This window comes from Maniola jurtina, chromosome 22 (assembly GCF_905333055.1).
Source record: "Maniola jurtina chromosome 22, ilManJurt1.1, whole genome shotgun sequence".
In the NCBI taxonomy this organism is placed as follows: domain Eukaryota; kingdom Metazoa; phylum Arthropoda; class Insecta; order Lepidoptera; family Nymphalidae; genus Maniola; species Maniola jurtina.
In genome coordinates, this window is record NC_060050.1 from 5,731,480 (window position 1) to 5,751,731 (window position 20,252).

Consider the following 20,252-nt stretch of genomic DNA (forward strand, 5'->3'; position numbering starts at 1 on the left):
AAACGAAACTATGTTTTGTAATTGAATTTCGAATATTTTATTAAAACATTTTCGAATTGAATGTCGAGTTTTTTTTTTAAATGTTTGTGATTGGTTGTGGACTCAAAATGGATGGTACTCGTAACGTCCACTGAGATTTTTGGCTTTACAGACAGAGAGAGCGCTATACTAACTTCTTTCCGCGGATAGAGTATAGTAATGTATCGACAGATTACAGATAGATTGATCATTATTAGATAATTTATATTCCATGAAGTTCGCTCAGCCGCGTAAGTAACGTATATTTGTGTGCGTAGTAAACCGTAGCTCAGAGTGGAGAGCGAGTGCCACGCACACTTAAACAATGGATACGTTTACATTCACACAAACATAACTAAACGAATTTCATGAAATAGAACATCCACAAGTGATGATACATGAAAACGAAATCAATACTTAGCTGAAATATACAATCGAGTGGAAAGTTGTAGGTGAAAACATACTACTTAGTAGGTATAGTAGAATTAAGGCAAAGCCAGGGAGAGCTAAAATACTTAATTTATCGATGTTTTTAAACACTACTGATTTAACTAGTTGAGATTGAATCAGATAATTTTTATCTAAGTTTTCGTGTCGGCCCAAATCTAGAAACCTAGTCTTTAGGTATATTATTTACTTTATATAGGTAATATTCGATCAGAAAAATGACGAAAATTATAGAATTATCAATTTTTAAATGTCTTATGCACAAATACTTTTGTGAAATCTAAGCACAATCTAACCAAAGACATACAAATGTGGATTTACAGAAACGTAAATATGTATAAGTTTTTTATAGGTAATATATTTTTACTAAGTTGAATCATCGCGATTGCAAGTATACCACATACTTACTAATATTAATTAAAACCATAGTAATTATTATTAGTATGCTTACTACAATCGCTTTAGTTTTATTTAAAAAAAATGGATTTGGATTTAGTTTTATCAAAGTGATATTATTTAGGAGAATATAATTTGGGTCATAAATATAAATACACGTAACAAAACTGATAAGAAATCTCTTATCATTTTTTGTTACGGTTTCAAATTCCAATAACAATCGCTCGCAGGTAGGTGTATCAGCTTTATGTAGAACATAAATACTAAAATATAACAAAAACTTAAATCATTCCATGTGTCATATAAATAATAATAATAATATATATTCGCGTCCATTATTATAATGTCCATGGCAAGTTCCGATGGCACCTATTGTTAAAATAAGTAGGAATAATAACGTACAGCTACCCGCCGTACATATAGGATATTTCAATACATGTTATAGTTGCAATGCCTTTAAAGATTCTTATGACATCATTAAAAATCTATGAAAGGGTTAGGTAATGTGGCTTTGTCGTCGTTAGCACAAAATGTAGTCGTGAACGAGACCTGATTGTACCTAGGTAATTATTATAGCCGAGACCGGAGCAAATTTTATTTATTTTATTGTATCCACGGAAAGAATTTAGTACCTATAGCGTTCTGTTTTACGTTAACCCATACAAATGATAGAGCCTAAAATATCAGTGGGCGTTAACCATTTTGAGTCATCAACCAATCACAAACGAAACTATACGCGAATGTTTTGTGAAAACATTTTCGAATTGAATTTCGAACGTTTTTAGGGTTCCGTACCGCAAAAGGAAAAACGGAACCCTTATATGATCACTTTGCTATCTGTCTGTCCGTCGTATCGGTCAAGAAACCTATAGGGTACTTCCCTATAGGGTAGGGTATCTAGGTCAACGGACCTAAATTCTAGAATCATGAAATTTGGCAGGTAGGTAGGTCTTATAGTACAAATACAGGAATAAATCTGAAAAGCGCGAATTTGTGTTTATATCATATAAAAAAAAATGTGATGGTTAACGCCCACTAAGATTTTTGGCTCTGTCATTTGTACCACTACTATTTTAAGTACTAATCGTTTTTAATTAAATATCTAAATGAAGATATTGAAGGTACTAATTAAGTTTTTTTTTACTATATATGATACCTTCCTAATATGGTTACTTATTATATCTACCCTAATTTTTGTTATGTTTTGTTTGAAATTTAAAAATTTGTTATGAGTGCCTGTTGATATAATATGTAAACGAATCACAATTTAAGTGAGATTTAGATTAATACTTCTCATTCCATAAAGGTACTTAATTAATAGTACGCTTTTAATTTTTGTAAATACATAGGTACAAAAAGTATGTTTTAGGTAAGTATAGAATATTTTTAAGGAAATCCTGTTCATCACCGGGTTTTGTTTATTATTATTTAACCTTTTTGCACCTTTCACAATGTATTTCAATCAATTATATTTTGAACTCTTAACTTTTGCATTTTTTAAAGTGTTTTTTTTAAATAGTACTTTATTATTTGTTTATGTTTATATCTATTGGTAACAAAAAGTTTATATAATATGAACGTTGTAAGAAATAGACACATTTTTTCCTCCAGTACGGTGACCGGCTTTGAGATTTCTGGGATCGCGTATAGGGCGAGGGCATTTCTAGCGGGAGCACGCGATTAGTTTATCATATTATAATTTTTATCAATAGGCTCTTGTTTTCCCTATTGTAAAGTAGCTTTTTGCTCACGCTATTTGCCGGTCACTATACAGTGTACATGAAACCTACTAAATATTTGGTTTTCATTATTTATATACAAACTGGAGGATGCCCGCGACTTCGTCCGCGTGGATTTAGGTTTTTAAAGATCCCGTGGGAACTGTTTGATTTTCCGGAATAAAAAGTTGCCTATGTCAATAACATGGACGCAAGCTACCTCGGTACCTACAAATCGGATAAGAGGATGCCTATGTCCATCCCCGGGATATAAGCTAACTCAGTACCAAGTTTCGTCAGAATCGGTTAAACTGTTGGGCCGTGAAAAGGTAGCAGACAGACAGACAGACTTTCGCATTTATAATATTAGTATGGATAATAAATGTTCCGTGTTTCAAAAGATAATTGCCATGTTTAAGTACCTACTTAATTTAACCTAAAACTCTTTTAAAACATGCTCATACTGTGTCTAGTCATGGCACCATGTAAACTGAGCACAAATAGATACTAGTTACATAGGTATTTACTATTTATGTACTTACTTATATAAATTATTATAAACATTTTTTAAACCATGTTATCGTATACTTTTAAATTATGTAGCACAAAGTGTTTAGTTTATAAGTATTTAAAACTTTTTAACTTTTGCATTTTTAGAATTATTTTTTAAACTTCTCTAAGAAGTTCTATTATTAAATCACCGTAAATGTATTTGTAAATAAGTACTATATTATTATGTATTATGTTATATGATTTTTATTTAAACTGTAATTCAATGATGTTCTGAAAATCTACCTAATGCATTGATTGATTTTCTTTTATATGTAAAATATTGAAACTAACTCCCACTTGCACAAGGGCACACGCAAAAGTTATTCGTGTTCGTTTGCTTTTTTGTGTGCATGTGCGCGATTCGTGCATGCGCACAAAAAACCAAACGAATCGCGCGCGCCAATTTAAAGTAACTATTTTATAACCACTAAAAGTGAGTGCGTTTTGTTTATTTAAAAACTCAATCATAAAATAAAATATAAAACTGTTAATACCTTATTTTATACCTATAGCTTATAATAAAGTAATTAAAATACATTGTGGTTTAAAATCTTGTGTATTACTTTTTACGATACAAATAGTCAAGTATGTAATACCTACGATATATATTTTAATAATAATAAATAATAGGCCGAGCAGACAATTAAACCGGAAATATACTAGCGTGTTGTGTTGTGTCGTGATCCATCAGGCATATCAGATTAATATGTTGTTAAAAGACACAATAGAGAGGAGTGGCGTGTCGTGACGCCTTGTGTCGTGACTCTTTCTAACTATACTAAATATTGTATGAAACATGTGGTGGGTCAAAAGCTTTTGACTTACCACAACACAGCACAATACGCTAATATTTTTCTAACACAACACTCCACGCCACACTATGCTATGTATGATATTGATAAGTAAGTCAAGTCTAATCTTAGTATTTTTTATGACCTGAAAATTAATACAAACAACCAACATGTTAATTAAATAAATTAATAGAAACATTTTTGTGTTCATACAAATCAACATAATATTATGAAATAACTCACCAATTATGAGGTGGGGTGGGCGTGCTAAAAAAGTGTGCATGGCGTTAACAGTTATTCTCAATGTACTTAATAAATATTCGAAACTTAGAAGTAATAAAATGAACATCAACCAAAGCTAAGCTTCAAACTTTCTTTACTAGTACTACCTCATAGTTCAAGAACTGGTAAACACTGCAGAAATACCATAATTGTTAAAGCACAATACTTAATAATTTAATCAAGTTAGGTACTTTATACTATTGTGGCTGATTGTGGCTTATTCTATTTCTAAAGCAAACTCAAATACCAGGCCTAAGTATTATTATCCCTTTCATAATTCTTCTTGTGGAAAACGATAGCACTAGATTTAGCCTGTGAATTTAGTTTGTGTACAACAGAATTAGCCACATTATTTGTTATTTATTTTCAGTGACTACACTGCTCTTAAATGCCTTGTGGTAACTTATACACCATTAATAAATGAATTATAAAATGGATGATATTCAAGATTTACGACGGAAACATAAGATCTGACCTGTTGCCATGGATGTTAAGATCCCAATATGTCACTATGTAGCTTCCGATGTTTATAGTGTTATCCTAGCATTATAAATCCTATAATTTTAACTGATTCAGATCAATTCAATATGGCATAAGGTTGAGATGCAATATGTTTCCACCTTAAGACATCAACAATTTAAATTGCAAGTTCAAATGTTACAAATTGTAAATTGTAAGTTATTTTTTTAATGCCTGGAATAAATTCATAGCATTATGAAGAGTCAATAAGATAAAGTCATGCATGTACAGTATTAATCTATTACTTGAAACATAATATTAGCAGTTGTCACACTGTTTAAAATAAATACCTACATTTAAACAACATGTGTTTCATTTAAATATTAGCTTACCAGATAAAGTTTAATTATAATGGAGGAAGCTGGCAAACAGAGTCCATATTTTGTTCCTTTTTACCATGTCACCCGGACCATAGTAACAAATAAATTGACATCTCATTGTTCAGATCTTCAAAGAGTTCAAAATCGGTTCAGTAGTGTAGGGGGCTACATTCTACAATGGAACATAGCAAATACTAAATTGTGAATGCTAAAATCATACCCCTTCATTTTGGTTTAGCCATAGTTGGATAAAAACAAAAAAGACTATGATGCCTAAAAAGTGCATTTTCAAACAAAACCAGATTTGTACTAAAGATCTTAAAAATATGATCAGTCTCAGTTTTTTCGCTGACCTGTAAAATTTAATTTCATAGACCTAGTTTGGCACTGTTTGCCAGGTCCTCAATTTGTTATGCATACCTTACTTGAATGTATAAATGCCCAACAACTTTATGGGAAGGAAGATAAATCTATTTAAACTAATGAATTTTATTAGAAAGACACAAATTCAAATGCTTTCTCTTCTTTTACTTGCAGAAAAAAAAACAATTTAATCAAACAATGATACCAGTTTAGCTATCTTTATTTAAGGTTGTTTTTATAGTATTTTAAGGCTTCAATATTCCTCATATTTTCAAGTATTTGTAATTGAACATTAACACATTCAACAATAAAATTTATAGTATTCTGAAAAATACCTTTTGCTTTATGTAAATTCTGAGGGACCAACACACCAAACCAATGTAGGGGATTTACACTGGCTTCGTCTGTTTCAATGACCTTCAGCTGTCTTCCATTGTATTTGTCAGTTGACTCACAGGTGACTGAAGCAGAAAACTCTGGGCTACTCTCGGTGGGAAGCCTCTCCTTACTTACAGAACTCTGTCCCATAATGTATCTAGATTTTGCCAAATGAATGCTGCCATTATTTATACTCCTTTCTATGTTCAGTTCATAAGACATTTTATCCTCCATCAGATGCAATTGTTGTAACACTAGTTTGTCGAGCAAGTTGCATACTGTTTCTGAATCGAATTGCATATCTGAAACTACAAATCAGCAATATTGAATTTCAATAATATGATCATTCTAATAAAGGCATAAATAATATAAAAAAAGGTATATTTAATGTATGCACCTCCCTGGCGCAGTGATAAGCGCTATGCTTTTATAAGTGGGAGCTCCCAGGTTTGATATCCGACAGGGGCAAGTTGGAAATTTATATTTTCTAAAAAAAAAATTCTCTCTGTGAAATTGTAACTACCTAGTGTTTCAGGACCACCTCCCTTCATATTCTCTTAAATCAAATTGATGGTGACGCATTCAATAGCAACCCTATTTAAATTAAGCATTTACTAATGAACAATACCTGGCTGTGTTTGTTGTGGGCTTCTTCTCAAACCAGTTTTCAGTTTACTAATTTATTATCACCATTACATTTTTATCTCACAAAAAAATGACAGTCAAAAGTGTTCAATGGGGTACCATTATATACCTACACTACAGAATAAATGCTTTGAGTAATGAGTTTGGATCTTACCTCGTTTCTGAGTCACAATACTAAAATTATGAAAAGTTTAAGGGGAAATTCAAATTTTACTTGGTTTTTCGCAATTTGTAAACTAATACGACAACGTAGGCCCCTTAAGCACTGCTTGACTTGCTAGTAAATACTTAAGGAAACTAAATCAATGGCAAATATCCTCTCACTTTTATTACTTACCTAAGTTTTAAGTATCTAATCTTTAATAGAAGACTATCATGCAGGTGGCACTCGGCAGGCACCAACCAAAAGTCCAAAACTAACAATCAAATCACGTGCAAGCGTGCAAATCACGCAAATTATCAATAGCACCTCAATATAAAATATAAATTATAAAGAATATAGCATCCAACAGGTAAACTTACACAACTTTGAAACACAGACAAAAGCTTTGAAACACGAAAATAAAATTGAATTTGAAATGACTTTGAAGTTTGACACTTTGACACACGTGACACGAATGAGGGAGTAGCAGAGACATGCTACCTAAACTGCTGTTTAGGTAGCACGTCTCTGGGGAGTAGAGATAGGCACCACAGATAACTATTATTTTTATTTATCTCGTCTGGCTTTACAAAGATTAGCCAATGTCAAGTTTGTAGTTTTTTTTTTTTTTTTAAAGAATATTAGCCATGCTAATCATGACTAGTATACCTCTTTCTCCTCCAATTAAGCGTAAAGCTTGTGCCAGGAGTGGGTACGACAATAGTGCAACGGGTGGGGTTTGAACCGCCGACCTTTCGGAATTTTTAACAAGTTAGTTTATTTGTAACAAGTTAGTTAAACTATACAAGTATGGACCCCGTCTGTGCCGGCGCTCGCCGACATACGTACGGCACCCCCTTAGAGCGCTTTCCAGTCAGTTTAACAAAAAAAAAAAACACTCCAAAAAGGCAGAGCACGCCCGCTAGCCAACATTGGACACAGACGAAGTCCGATAACTATTATACTAGTACGTACTAGGCAAATCCTTGGCCTACTCTATGGTACTAGGTAATTCTTTTTTTTAGTAATCTATAACTAGAACCCAGAGCCGTAGAGACAGTTGAAAAAACAAGCAAGAATCTCCGCCATTTTGTTTCTTACATATTTTCTGAAATTGAGAGATTTTGTGAGTCTAGTAAAAACTGTAATTTCTTAGATATTAATAGAAACTTTCTTAAAATAACTTCGGACGATGTCTGACCGAAAACGCTTACTAGATGATCTCCGTGTAATAGATCTACGCGCCGAACTAGAGAAACGCAACTTAGACAAGAGTGGCGTTCGCGGTGTGCTCATTAAACGGTTGGCAAAGGTAATGAAAGACGAAAGTTAAATCTTTAATACCAGATGCAATTTAACAGAGGTAAGATATTCAAAATGTTTTTAAATTTCTAGCATTTGGAGGAAGAGGGCCATGATCCGGAAACATTCACGTTCGAATTGAGCGGAACAGAGTCATCGAAAACTCCTTCAAAAAGGTCAAAAAGGACAGAAAGTTCCGTAGAAGCGGGCGACGCAGACGATACTCCAGCGTTGGAGGATATGATAGTTCGAGATACAGCCGGCGAAGAAGAACAAACTGACAATAAGGAAGAAGAGGTTACCAAAAGCCCAACGAAACCTGACGTCAAAATGGACGTGGATCAAGCCGAAAAAGTAAACAGGAAACGCGAGAGCAAAGACGAGCCTGAAGCTACTCAAGCTAAGAAACAATGTACTGACAAAGACCTTAAAAATGAAGACAAATTACTGGAGAGCAATACAGATGCTGAGGACAGCATCAACTTAGATATAGGAGATGATGAACTTTTGAATGAAGAGGTATGTTTCTATGTCTTCAAGGTGAATGTTACTTTGCCAACAATTAAAGCAAACCTTTCCAATGGATTTATGATGGAAATTGATTAGATATTTATTTATTAAAAAAAATCCAGAACACAACAGTTAATAAATATGAAATTAATTATTTACATTGTTCTATTTTTTTAATAGTCAATATATCTAACAGTTGTTTGTTTTTACTCACATTTCACATGCCTCTTGCATGTTTCATAACTAAACTAAGATTCAATTTTCCTTTTCAGACTGACAGCACTGCTAAAAATAAAAAAGGTAAGTTATTAGATTAATACTAGGATTAGGGAATGCTATTATATTTTTATAAAAAATATTTTGTTCATGCAAATATAACTACTTACCAGAAATTAAAAAAAAATATCATAGCCATTTCTTATGCTTAGTAGAAATAGTTGTTCCTATTTATGAAATTATAATATTTTTGTCATGTTCTCATAGATCAAAGTTCATTAATAATATAATATGTATTGTGAAGTGACATTGATACTGGAGTGGACAACCAGGAAGAACCTCAATAGTAATAGGGATCAGACAAAAAATAGAACCTGCCTGCTGCCAGAATATGGAAATATGAAGAAAATTAAAAGTACCAGAGAAGGAAAATAGCTAAATGGGAGATCAAATAGCACCATCTTATTAATACTGTCCGAACTCATCTTTATCCAAAGCATCGTTACAGTGGCTCTTCTATGTTTATATTTTAACAGACCTGTTGCATCTACCCAGTTATCACCGGTTAATAGTGTATTGGTACATGGGCATGGACAAAATGCCTCGGGAGGTAATATCGCCCCATGTGCCATAGAGGCACTGGTGTTAATGTCAAATCAAGTTTTCAGGTGAAGAATTAATTATTCATCAATGGGAAAATTCGAGAATCTTACTTCTATTGTGTATAAGTTTATGAAGAGGAAAGAAATCCAGGATGGGCCGCTCGTTCGAGCGTCCTGTGCTGACTTTGCTGACTATTGAACTGACGTAGATGACGACGCAAGTGAGGAGCCTACGCCCGCCGCTGCCGCCGAGCCCGCGCCAGACTCTGCTGCACCCGACAACGCCGAAGCAAACCAACAAGTAACCTCCGAAGCCGCAGCCCCTAGGTTGGTGCACAGCGAACGCTCGCCGCGACGTCGTCTTGCAGCTATATACTACGATATTTACGCTCACATATTTACAATCGTTATCACTACAAAGTTTTGCACCTAATGTACGAGCCCAATGGAAACACGTTGATGTTGGAACATCGTCGTCCCAGTTGTAGATGTGCCGAGCTAAACAGCAGCTTCTGTCAAGACTCAAGATCTGCAACGACCTCATTCAGCTGAAAGCGACTGAATCCGCGCTTGGCCTTTGATAAAGCTGTCATCTCCAGAGAACATCGTCGTCACAAGCATCAAGTCACCGCTTCACTCGGACTTCAATGAAGAGAAGATGTTGCCCTTCTATGGTGGAGTAGTGGTGCAAAACTTTGTAGATGATGTGTGTGTTGCATAAGCAGTATTATATTTAAACATTGGACACAAAATCTAAGCTAAAAATAAGTCCCTGCATTCATTCAATACTAAAACAGTATTTCTTTATTGCAGCAATGATACTGAGAAAACTGATAAGGATGAAAAAGGTAAATATTTAATTTGAAGATACTTGAAAACTAGTAACCCAGGAAATGTAACTTGGCTTTGTTTAATGAAAAAATTTACTACACCAAAAAATTTTCAAAGTCAACAAGTGCAGCTCCAAATTATTTTATTAATCAAACCCATTTTGGATATGTACGAAAGGAGCATCAAAAAGTACCTTTTTCACTTTTAAACAGATTTGTTCTATATCAATTAAAGCTATCTTAAAACAAATCTGCTTCCTTCACCAGCTTCTAATTATATTGCAGACTTATTAACTTATTTGTTACTATAAATCAAGTTGTTTCTTTAAGATGATAAAGACAAAGATGGAGATGATAAAAAAGAAAAGAAGGATGATAGTAAGGAAGGAGGGGCTCGAAATCTATGGGTCAGTGGACTGTCAGGGGACACCAGAGCTAAAGATCTGAAACAGCTGTGCAGCAAGCATGGCAAGGTAAGATTGTGCTTTTGGTAAATGAAACATGTAAAAAATAAATTTTAAAACATAAGTTTTACTAAAGAAGTTAGTGCAGTAGTTTTGAGAAAAACTGGCACTATTCACACTTCTTACTCAAAATGCATATATTGATACCATTCATTTGAGTCACTGCAGTCCATATTATGTTGGTTAGATTTTTATTTTGAACTATTAGATGCCCACAACTTCATTCACGTGGATTTAATTCTTAAAAATTCTGTAAGATCTTTGATTTTTCGGAAATAAAAGTAGCTGTTGTCATTCCAGGTTTTTAACTATAACCATGCAACAATCACGTTGAAAGACAAACACTATAGATGACAGTGCCTTTGACATACTGTTTCTCATTTGGAAGGGAAAGGGATAGGATTGGATGTCTTTTATACTATTTAATCTTACAGTTATAATCATTGTAGGTAATTGGAGCTAAAGTGGTCACAAACGCGCGCACCCCGGGCTCGCGGTGCTTTGGCTATGTGACCATGGCCAGTGCTCAGGACGCTGAGAGTTGCATCAAAAATTTACATAGAACAGGTAAAATATAATTGTAATGTTAAGTGTAATGGTAAAGTAATTATAAAAATATACTAAACAAATAAGATTCCACAATTAATTTTAGACTCTTCTTTTAAAAGTGGCCAAGTGCGAGTCAGACTCACGCACCAAGGGGTTGTGTACTTGGGTATTTTTTGGCATTTTTCATGATAAATAAAAAACTATTATGGATAAAAATAAGTAAAAATCTATTTTAGAATGTACAGGTAAAGCCCTTTTCCATGTAAGCCTGTGTCATCAGTCACCACCAGGTGAGATTGCAGTCAAGGGCTGACTTTTCTTTTTTTAATCTTACTTTTTGTGGGACTTTTGTCCGACACGGCCAAGGCTAACTTGTATCTGAATAAAAATATATATATATCGTTCAAATATTGCAGAGCTTCATGGTCGTATGATATCTGTGGAGAAGGCGAAGTCAGAATCGGAGTCGTCCACGCGCCGTCAGCTGTCGTCCGGACGGTCTGATCGCCGCAGTAGTAAGGACAGAAAAGACGACTCCAAGGAAAGAAATGTAAATATAATCTCAAATCTATTTTCTTGAGATGCAATGTTTTTCGCAATTTGTAAATTAATATGATAAAGTAGCTTATGGCATTCTAATTCCGACAATGGCAGTATCATCTTCACAGGATTACATAAAAATCTGTACTTGAAAGTGTTCAGTTTAAGAAATTAGTCAAAATAATGAGTTTGACATGAGTTACTCACAAATTAGTTAATTTCTTAAACTAAGCCCTTTTCAAGTAAAGATTTTTATATAAACCTGTCAGGATGATACTAGCATTGGCGCAATTACAGTGCCATAAGCCTACGTTGTCGTATTAGATTACAAATTGCGAAAAACCAAATTAAATTTGAATTTCGCGGGCAGACCCGTCTCATGCACCTTAACTTACAGTTGGTATATTCATAAGTGAACGGCCGGCGACAGTGAAAGGGACATGTGCATACGTATACTGTGGAGTTAGTATGAGATTTTACTTCTCATCAACGTTGATAGAGATTTTTATTAATATTTTATTAATCTTCAGAAGCAATGCATCCCGGGCGAGCCGAGGTTTGAGATCTTTGTAACAGCTACAAAGATCTCAAACCTCGGTTCGCCCGGGATGCGTTGCTCCTGAAGATTCTAATTGAATAAGAGAACTTCGTCTCTACACATTTTACACGTTACTCATTAGGACGATAAGGAAGGCGTCGAGAAAAGTGGTGAACCAAAAGTAAAGAAAGAAGGCGACGTTTCTGGCGCCGAGAGCACCCGGTCGCAGTCTCGAGAAAAGTCGCATCGCTCAGACAAGGTCAGTTTTGCACTAAACTTGCACTTCATGATTAAAAATATCCCATTATTGCATTACATGGCACTATTCCTCGAGCTACCTTAAAATATGTCTATGACAGTATTGAAGGGATTTATTCCATAGTTCATCACGCTAGTCAAGTTCCATACCGAACAGCATTCCGAACCAGTGGTAGATTATTTTGACGATTCAAAAGCACTTGTAAAAGTTTAATTGAATAAAAATAATTTGAATTTGAATTTGAATTTGAATACCTTTTGAGGGTATACCTGTTCAAATAGATCCAGGTTAGCGCGCTTCCATCTTAGACTGCATCATCACTTACCACCAGATGAGATTGCAGTCAAGGGCTAACTTGTATTTGAAATATAAAAAAAACTGATTCGTGTATTAGATCATATTATATATAAATATTATAAATGCAGTGTTTTTGTTAATTCATTTGGCTTTCAATCACGCAGCAACGGATTGACGTGTTTTTTTTGCATGGATAAATGGATATACATAATTAAATAACTTGACCGTCACTGGAAGCTTTATATTGAGAGTAGCATTTCCGTTTCCGTCGATTTCGTGCAAGTTTTCGTACTTATATTGATGTCATATCCGGTTTTGTGCTAGCACTATACTGCTATAAGCACTAGACTGCTTTTATCCCGGAAAATTGAAGAATGCCCATGGGATATTTAAAAAGCCTATTATATAGTTCAACTTTAAAATAAGGACTAAAATCGTACTTTTGACATGACAGTTGACAGAGTTGAAATGGCGAGTGAGTTCTCAGTTTGAACGGACTATACTAAATTAATGTTCTGTATTTGTGCAGGATAAAGCTAGGCGTAGCTCTCGGAGCCGCGAGACTAGACGCTCACCAGGGAGGGATGTGCTGTCGTTCTCTCGGATATGGGTGAGTCATAAAGCTTAAAAAATTCAATATCATATACTTTAACGCATAGCTAAATCTACGCTGTTTTTTTTATAGTTTTTTGATCATGCCTCAAAAAGTCAAGTGTAGCTGAAACATTTATTAATTTGATAGTAAATATTATAGAAAAACATGTTATCTATTATAATTTTTTCATAATGTACTATACAATTTGGTGATGATTGATGAAGCTACAATTCTCAATCGAAAGAAGCTACAATTCCCATCCCTAGAGCACAACTGTAACAACTCGGAACTGTAACAACTGGATAACTCGGAACTGTTGAGCCAAATATCTTTCAAAGTTCCCTCCCGTATACCGCGGCATCCTATTCCTCTGTTCACTCACCGAATCAGTAGAACCAATCTAGGTCATCATTCGTTAATACCAAGGTTTAGTAGTACATTTAAGGAATTTTCGGACAAGGACATTACCACGGATCTGTTTTGCGATAACTTGGCTAAATTTAAAGCCAAGTTGTTCAAATCATTCGATTCCTCAATAGGTTAACAATAATTAGTGTCAGTCCCTAGCCGTAAATATTTTGTATTTTACATGATTTAAGATAATTTAGCTTAGTTTAACTTAACTTTACTTTAACTTAATTTCCATCTTATTATATTCTTTTAAAATTTATTACTTAGGTATTTTTTCATTGTCCTTAGGTTAGCTATTATATTATATTTTATATTTTACTGTACGACTTATGTTTATGTTAATGCACGCTGTGACTGCCCGTAAGTGGAGTTGCATAAGAGCCCTAGAATTTAAGGAACAACATGTATAATTTAAATGTGTAACTCTGTGGGCGGTACTTTAGTAAATAAATAAATAAACTCAAAAACATTACCTTTTGATATAACCTCAGTTTTTGACTCGATTATGTGTATGTAACACTACACAAAGTGCAGTGTTACATACACATAATCGAGTAACACTGCACTTTGTGTAGTGTTACATACATACACATAATCAATTACCATTCAAAGCACAATAATTCCTTCTAAATCTGTTTTTATTTTTTTTAATATCTCGTGTAGATAAAAAGAAAACAGTTTTTCTTAGTTTCAAAAAAAAGAGTTTTTGAGTTGTAACAGTTTTGATTTATGGGTGCAATGTTATGTAACTTTATTAGTTGACGGAAATAACGCCCGTTTCTTTGGTGATCAGAAGGAGAGAGATGTTGCTAGAGCGCGCGAACGTTCGCGAGCCGCTCGCGAAGAGGAGCGCCGGCGCCGCGCGGCCGAGGACGCGCTACGCGAACGCGAGCGCCGCCAACGGGTCGAGAAAAACCGTCTCGCTCTCGAACGAGAGAAACTGCGCGCTGAAAGGTACTTGTTTATAAGTTGTCTGTCTGTCTGTCAAGACCTTTTATCTCAAGAACGCGTTGAGGCATCAAGTTGAAATTAATATGAAATACTCTGGTCTACAATCCCTTGGAGCTGTGAAAAATCAAGCCAATGCAATCAAAACATACTGCAGTTTATGCTGTATATTTTGACATTTTTAGGGAATCAAAACTTACAGGGTACTTCCCGTTGACCTAGAATCATAAAATTTATTAAGAACCAATGTAAAGTTAGTTATATCACATTAAAAGCACAAACTTGAAGCAACAAAATAACTACACATATTCTTCCAAGTTTCCCTCAATAAGTTATCCTTACCCAATTTACAAATCCTTATAATTTATCTTTTTTGTTTTAGAGAGAAAATTGAAAGGGAAAAGAACGAGTTGTTACGCCTAGAGCGTGAAAGGCATAGACTAGAAAGAGAAAAACTGGAACTGGAGAGATTGGAGTTGAAGAGAGCACAATTAAGGTTAGCATAGCGACGGGCAAAGAACAAATGTTTACCTACACAAACGTGATTTTGCAGGAGAACTATTTTAACGCAAAACTGCGATATTTAAATAAAAATATCTATTCTCGACATCAACTTTCGTTACATCTACATCTAATTCCTTGACCTTGACCTTGAGGTCAACTTTTGTTACCTGAATATCGAACTTCGTTACTTTGAAGTCGACTGGTTTGTACGAAATTGACTTTCGCTACCTCGACAGTCGATATCGAGCTTCGTTACCTCGACAATCGACATCGAGCTTCCTTACCTTTGCATTCGACATTGACTTTCGTTACCTCGACAGTCGACATCGACCTTAGTTTCCTCGATATCAACCTTTGTGACCTACACATCGACCTTCCTTTCCTCATCCTTGACATTTATTAACTCGAATTTGACTTTCTTAACCTCATCATTCGAGAAAAAACCTCGACATTGACCTACTTTACTTCAACATCCGAACTTCCTTACTAAAAGTCGACTTGTGAGCTTACGACCTCATAGCGAAAGTGATGTGGCTTAGATTTCGATGTCTGAGCATAACGTTAATTTGATATGAACACAGATTGGAAGAGGAGCGCCGCAAGCGCGGCTACGAGGGCAGCGGCGCGTACCGCAAGCCGGCCACGAGCCCACCGCCTGAGCCCGCCTACGAGCGCGACTCGCGCCACAAGCGGCCCCCGCCGCCGCCTATGGTAACTTAGTTTTCATCATCGTCTTCATCAGCCTGTAGCCTTTCCCAGGCTTGCCTTCCTCATCCAGCCTTTTCCCGCCACCCTCTTTATATCGTCAGTCTTATCTTGTTGGAAGGCGGCCCCACACTACGCTTACTTGCCGCGGTCTCCACTCTAGAATCTTCCGTCAACCTCGCTCCAACAACCATCGCTCTTACGGCAAGCGTGACCTGCCCACTGTCACTTCACCTTACTGATGCTTTGACTCGTTACCTTGGTTCTCCTGTGGATTTTTTCAGTTCAAATCTTATCCTTCAAAGAAACTCCATAGTCCTTTTCATAGTTCACAGCTTGTAAAGATTACAGAAAGACAAATCCACTTTCGTATCACACTAATATGGTAAAGGCGAAAGTTTGTGTGTAGTATGTGTGTGTGTATGTTTATTACTCCTTCACGAAAAAACTTCTGGACGGATTTGACTAAAATTTGTAATGGAGATAGATTATACTCTGGATTAGCACATAGGCTACTTTTTATACCGGAAAATCAAAAAGTTCCCACGGAATTTTTAAAAACCCTACATCCACGCGAACGAAGTCGCGGGCGTCAGCTAGTGTATAATATTATGGATTTTATTATAAGTATAGATTGGTTCGCAGGCCTCAAATCGCGGGCAGTTCGAGGCACCGCCGCCGCCACGCTTCGAGATGACTACCAGCTACGACCGCGGCAACGACAAACGCGACCGCGATCGCGACTACAAGCGCGACTACCCGCGACACGTCTCCTGTAAGTAGTCTGCACTCTTAAGGGCTCTGTAAACCTAAAGTTAATCTATGTTTAATTAGATCGGGTGTATCTATGGAGTATAGAGGAAAGAAACACGAGCTCCGTGTAAAAAAAGTCTTAGTTAAAATGTGCTACATAAGGGCTCTACGGTAGCCAAAGGGTAAATTTAAAAAAAGCGGTTTTAAAATAGAGAAGTAAACTATGTAAATTGTTTAGGTATAGTATACGGGACTGTCACTAACAACTCTAGTCACTACAAATATTAACTCTGCATACTTCAATCCTTTAAATTTCCAAACTCTGCATACTTCACTCCATTAACAACTGATAAATCACCTTTTATTAAATTACAAAGGTCTGTTATTTATTAATACATAATTTCATTTCAGCCAGTAACATGAAGTACCCTAGCAATGGCAACACAAATGAAGACACAAGGCAGTTGCCTCCTCCTGGCACTAGACTTAAAGAACCTAGGTATGTTTCACTCATTTCTTACGTATCATCAAGAACTATATTAAAAATTCTATTGCGAGATTTATAACTATAGTGCGTTTCATCGAATAGTACCTATGGCGTTATGTTGGCTCCCCTGTCTGTTGGTTGGTCATTGGCAGGGACGGATCTTGAATTTGTGGGGCCCTGGGCTAATACTGCTTAGGGGCCCTACCTAATTACTCAACTAATTGAAGACTAATTGCCATTTTGACAAGAAACTGTTTTCTGTTTCCGTGTCCGTGAAACACGGGTTGATTGATCGTAGTGTTGCCAACCTTATGATCGGATTTTTTTTAATTCTAGATAATTTTTATTATTGACAATATCGTCTATTGGTTTCAGTTCGGTTGGGGGCCCTCTGTATTAGCGGGGCCCTGGGCTGCAGCCCAAAAAGCCTTTATGTAGATCCGCCCCTGGTCATTGGCACCATATTCGCATGAGAAGATGCAGATTTTGTTTATTTTCATTTGATTTTCATTTCATTCATTCAGGAAAATCAAATGAAAATAAACAAAATCTGCGTCTTCTTATGCAAATATGGTCCCAATGACAGACAGGGGAGCCAAAATAACGCCAATTCGATGAAACGCACTATAGCAGCTATTCAACCAAGATAGTGTAGGTTCCACCAATCAGATCATTGTAAATTGACGTGATACTGTAATCTGATTGGTGGAACCTGTGCGTTCCAGCGCACTATGAGACCTCATAGTACCGTTTGTGAATACGGGTGCTAAATATGTACTGTCTTTTGTAGCCGCTCGTACGACGCTCGAGAAGGCCGTTCGTACCGGCCCTCGCCGCCCGGCAAACCAGAGCCAAGAAATTGGAATGCTTCAAACCGGTACCCAGACGCAGCGGCGCCTTCCAAAGGTATTAAAGGTACATTAGAAACCGACACTATACCTGACACTGACTAGGATAAGCATTGTATCTCAGTTATTCTGAGATGTAAAATTGTTTTAACGAAATAAATATTTTTGTACTCTTAATTTTGAGTTATATATGATTTTAACTCAAAATTGAGAATAAATAATGATATTTAAGTGTTTTTTTAGCTCTTACTTACCCCCATATCTCAATTCCTTTGCATTGCAATTTGAATGGGAGATTTTTTTTATAGTAAAGGTCTATGACTAAAAGGAGAATTATAACTGTGAGCACACAACTATTTGTTTAAATAGTTGTGTGCACAGTATCATACTGTGTATTGTGTGTACAATTATTATTAAATAATAAAATAAAAAATAATAAAAAGAGTGGTAAAAATGGTAATTTTAGGTAACCTGTGGTGTGTAAGTTTGGCATATTTTCTCACTAGATGTATTATTTTTGTTTTGATTTATTTCAATTTGATTTCAAATTGATTTATTTAATTAACAATCATAGGATTGATTAATGCGCACATATGCGTAAATAATTTGTATTGACAAATACAAGGAACTGACTGGGAAGCGCTCTAAAGGGGCGCCGCGCGTGTGTCGGCGAGCGCCGGCACAGACGAAATCCATACAGTTTCCCTAACTTGTAAATAACTACAAACTTAACGTTGGCTAATCTGTGTAAAGCCAGACAAGAGAGAAAAAAAGTATTCAGTTGTTTAGTCCATAACAATGACAGGTATGTTGTGTGCAGGCGGCGCGAGCGGCGGCGGCGGCGCGGGCGGCGGCGGCGGCGAGGCGTGGGCGGGCGGCGAGGCGCGCTACGGCGGCGCGTACGAGGCGCGCTACCCGCCCGCCTACCCCGCGCCGCCGCCCGCCGCCGCCTACCCCGAGCGCTACCCCTCCGGCCGCGACTACCCGCGCAAATACTGACCGCTCATCATACAAGATACTCAATGAGGTAATTGAACAGTTGGAACTAATTCAAATTCAAAATACTTTTATTCAATTAGACTTTTACAAGTTCTTTTGAATCATCGAAAACAACTACCACTGGTTCGGAATTGCCTTTCCTACTGAGAAGAACCAGCAAGATACTCGGCGGTTGCTCTTTTCAAAGATTTGATACACAATATTATGCCATGTATAACAGGTTACTGAGGAGTAAACAGACACATTTACATTGTACAACTTTAGGTCCAGGGCACAGATATCTGCAGACTATGCTAAAAGTCTGTTGAGACTCAAACGCACATAATCTGCTATTGCCCAGTCTAATGCATAAACTAGAATTCACCTAAGGAAACCATCATAAAATGTGCCTGGTATCCACAAATATTGGCATGAAATCGAAAATTGGTGGCGATCACAATTGATCAGAGGCGGTCGAAGTGATACAGGGAACCCAAGGACCTGCATAGCCTCAAAGAGAATTGAAAAGTTAACATCATCATCATCATCATTTAGCTTGCAGATTTCCAGATAGGTCTGATCAAACAAACTAATATTCTAAACTATTTCTATTCTAAACAAAAAGATCACTTAATAGATGGATAGATTAGAAGTTATATAAGAGATTGATTTATTGATTGTTGGTATGAAAAGTATATACTATGTATACACATTTCTCTTCTTTTCAGGTACATTAATGGGACTTCACTGAAAACTGCAATTTTCACCATGTTTGTGTTTTAGGTATGCTATTTAGTTATTAAATAAATTAATTTTTTCATTCCCTTTATTCTTCTAAACAATGTAATATTGTAGATAGTTGTAAAATGCTAAGGAAAAAGAATTTGCTGTCTCTATATTATATGAGAAAGCGTTAGGTTTATGTGTTATTTTATATCTTACATTAGTTGTATGAAAATATCAAATGATTGTAGCAAATTATTTTGCAAACATTTGTAATATATTTCAAAACATTGAATTTAAGTCAAGGATTACTTGGTTTCATTAAAACAATAATATAAATCAAAACTGTTTTATTTATCTCACTAAAATAATAACATTGAATAAATCTATGAGAGAAAGTGAAGACATGTTTTCATACATAAAGATATACAGTATGTTTATCGCAATTTTCATACCTTTTAGGTAACTATATAATATATCAAATCTTATCTGTAATTTATACATATTATAAAAGTATACTAAGGTCTAGAAAATTGAGATCTTGCATGTAGGTTTTGTATGTACCTAAATATCGTAGACCCCTATCATTTATGTAGAAACACTCAAAATCAAAGGCGTGTCT

General features: G+C 35.7%; 1 protein-coding gene across 7 annotated transcripts; it reads left to right on the plus strand.

Annotated features, from left to right (window-relative positions):
- The first annotated feature begins 7,625 nt into the window (after nucleotides 1–7,625).
- Nucleotides 7,626–19,957, plus strand: LOC123876616 (SAFB-like transcription modulator). Of its 7 annotated transcripts, none has more exons than XM_045922901.1 (19): nucleotides 7,626–7,883; nucleotides 7,967–8,392; nucleotides 8,656–8,683; nucleotides 9,411–9,528; nucleotides 10,015–10,049; nucleotides 10,362–10,504; nucleotides 10,945–11,062; nucleotides 11,461–11,594; nucleotides 12,265–12,381; nucleotides 13,208–13,288; nucleotides 14,478–14,638; nucleotides 15,015–15,128; nucleotides 15,718–15,847; nucleotides 16,487–16,616; nucleotides 17,006–17,093; nucleotides 17,872–17,996; nucleotides 18,750–18,765; nucleotides 18,867–18,956; nucleotides 19,636–19,956. In XM_045922901.1, the coding sequence occupies exons 1-19, from the start codon at nucleotides 7,764–7,766 to the stop codon at nucleotides 19,688–19,690; spliced, it is 2,229 nt and encodes a 742-aa protein (XP_045778857.1). In that variant the 5' UTR covers nucleotides 7,626–7,763; the 3' UTR covers nucleotides 19,691–19,956. The 7 variants fall into 7 exon arrangements, with proteins under 7 accessions (XP_045778857.1, XP_045778858.1, XP_045778859.1 ...); XM_045922902.1 differs by having other exon boundaries at nucleotides 18,750–18,762; XM_045922903.1 differs by having other exon boundaries at nucleotides 17,872–17,987.
- The last annotated feature ends 295 nt before the right edge of the window (nucleotides 19,958–20,252 follow it).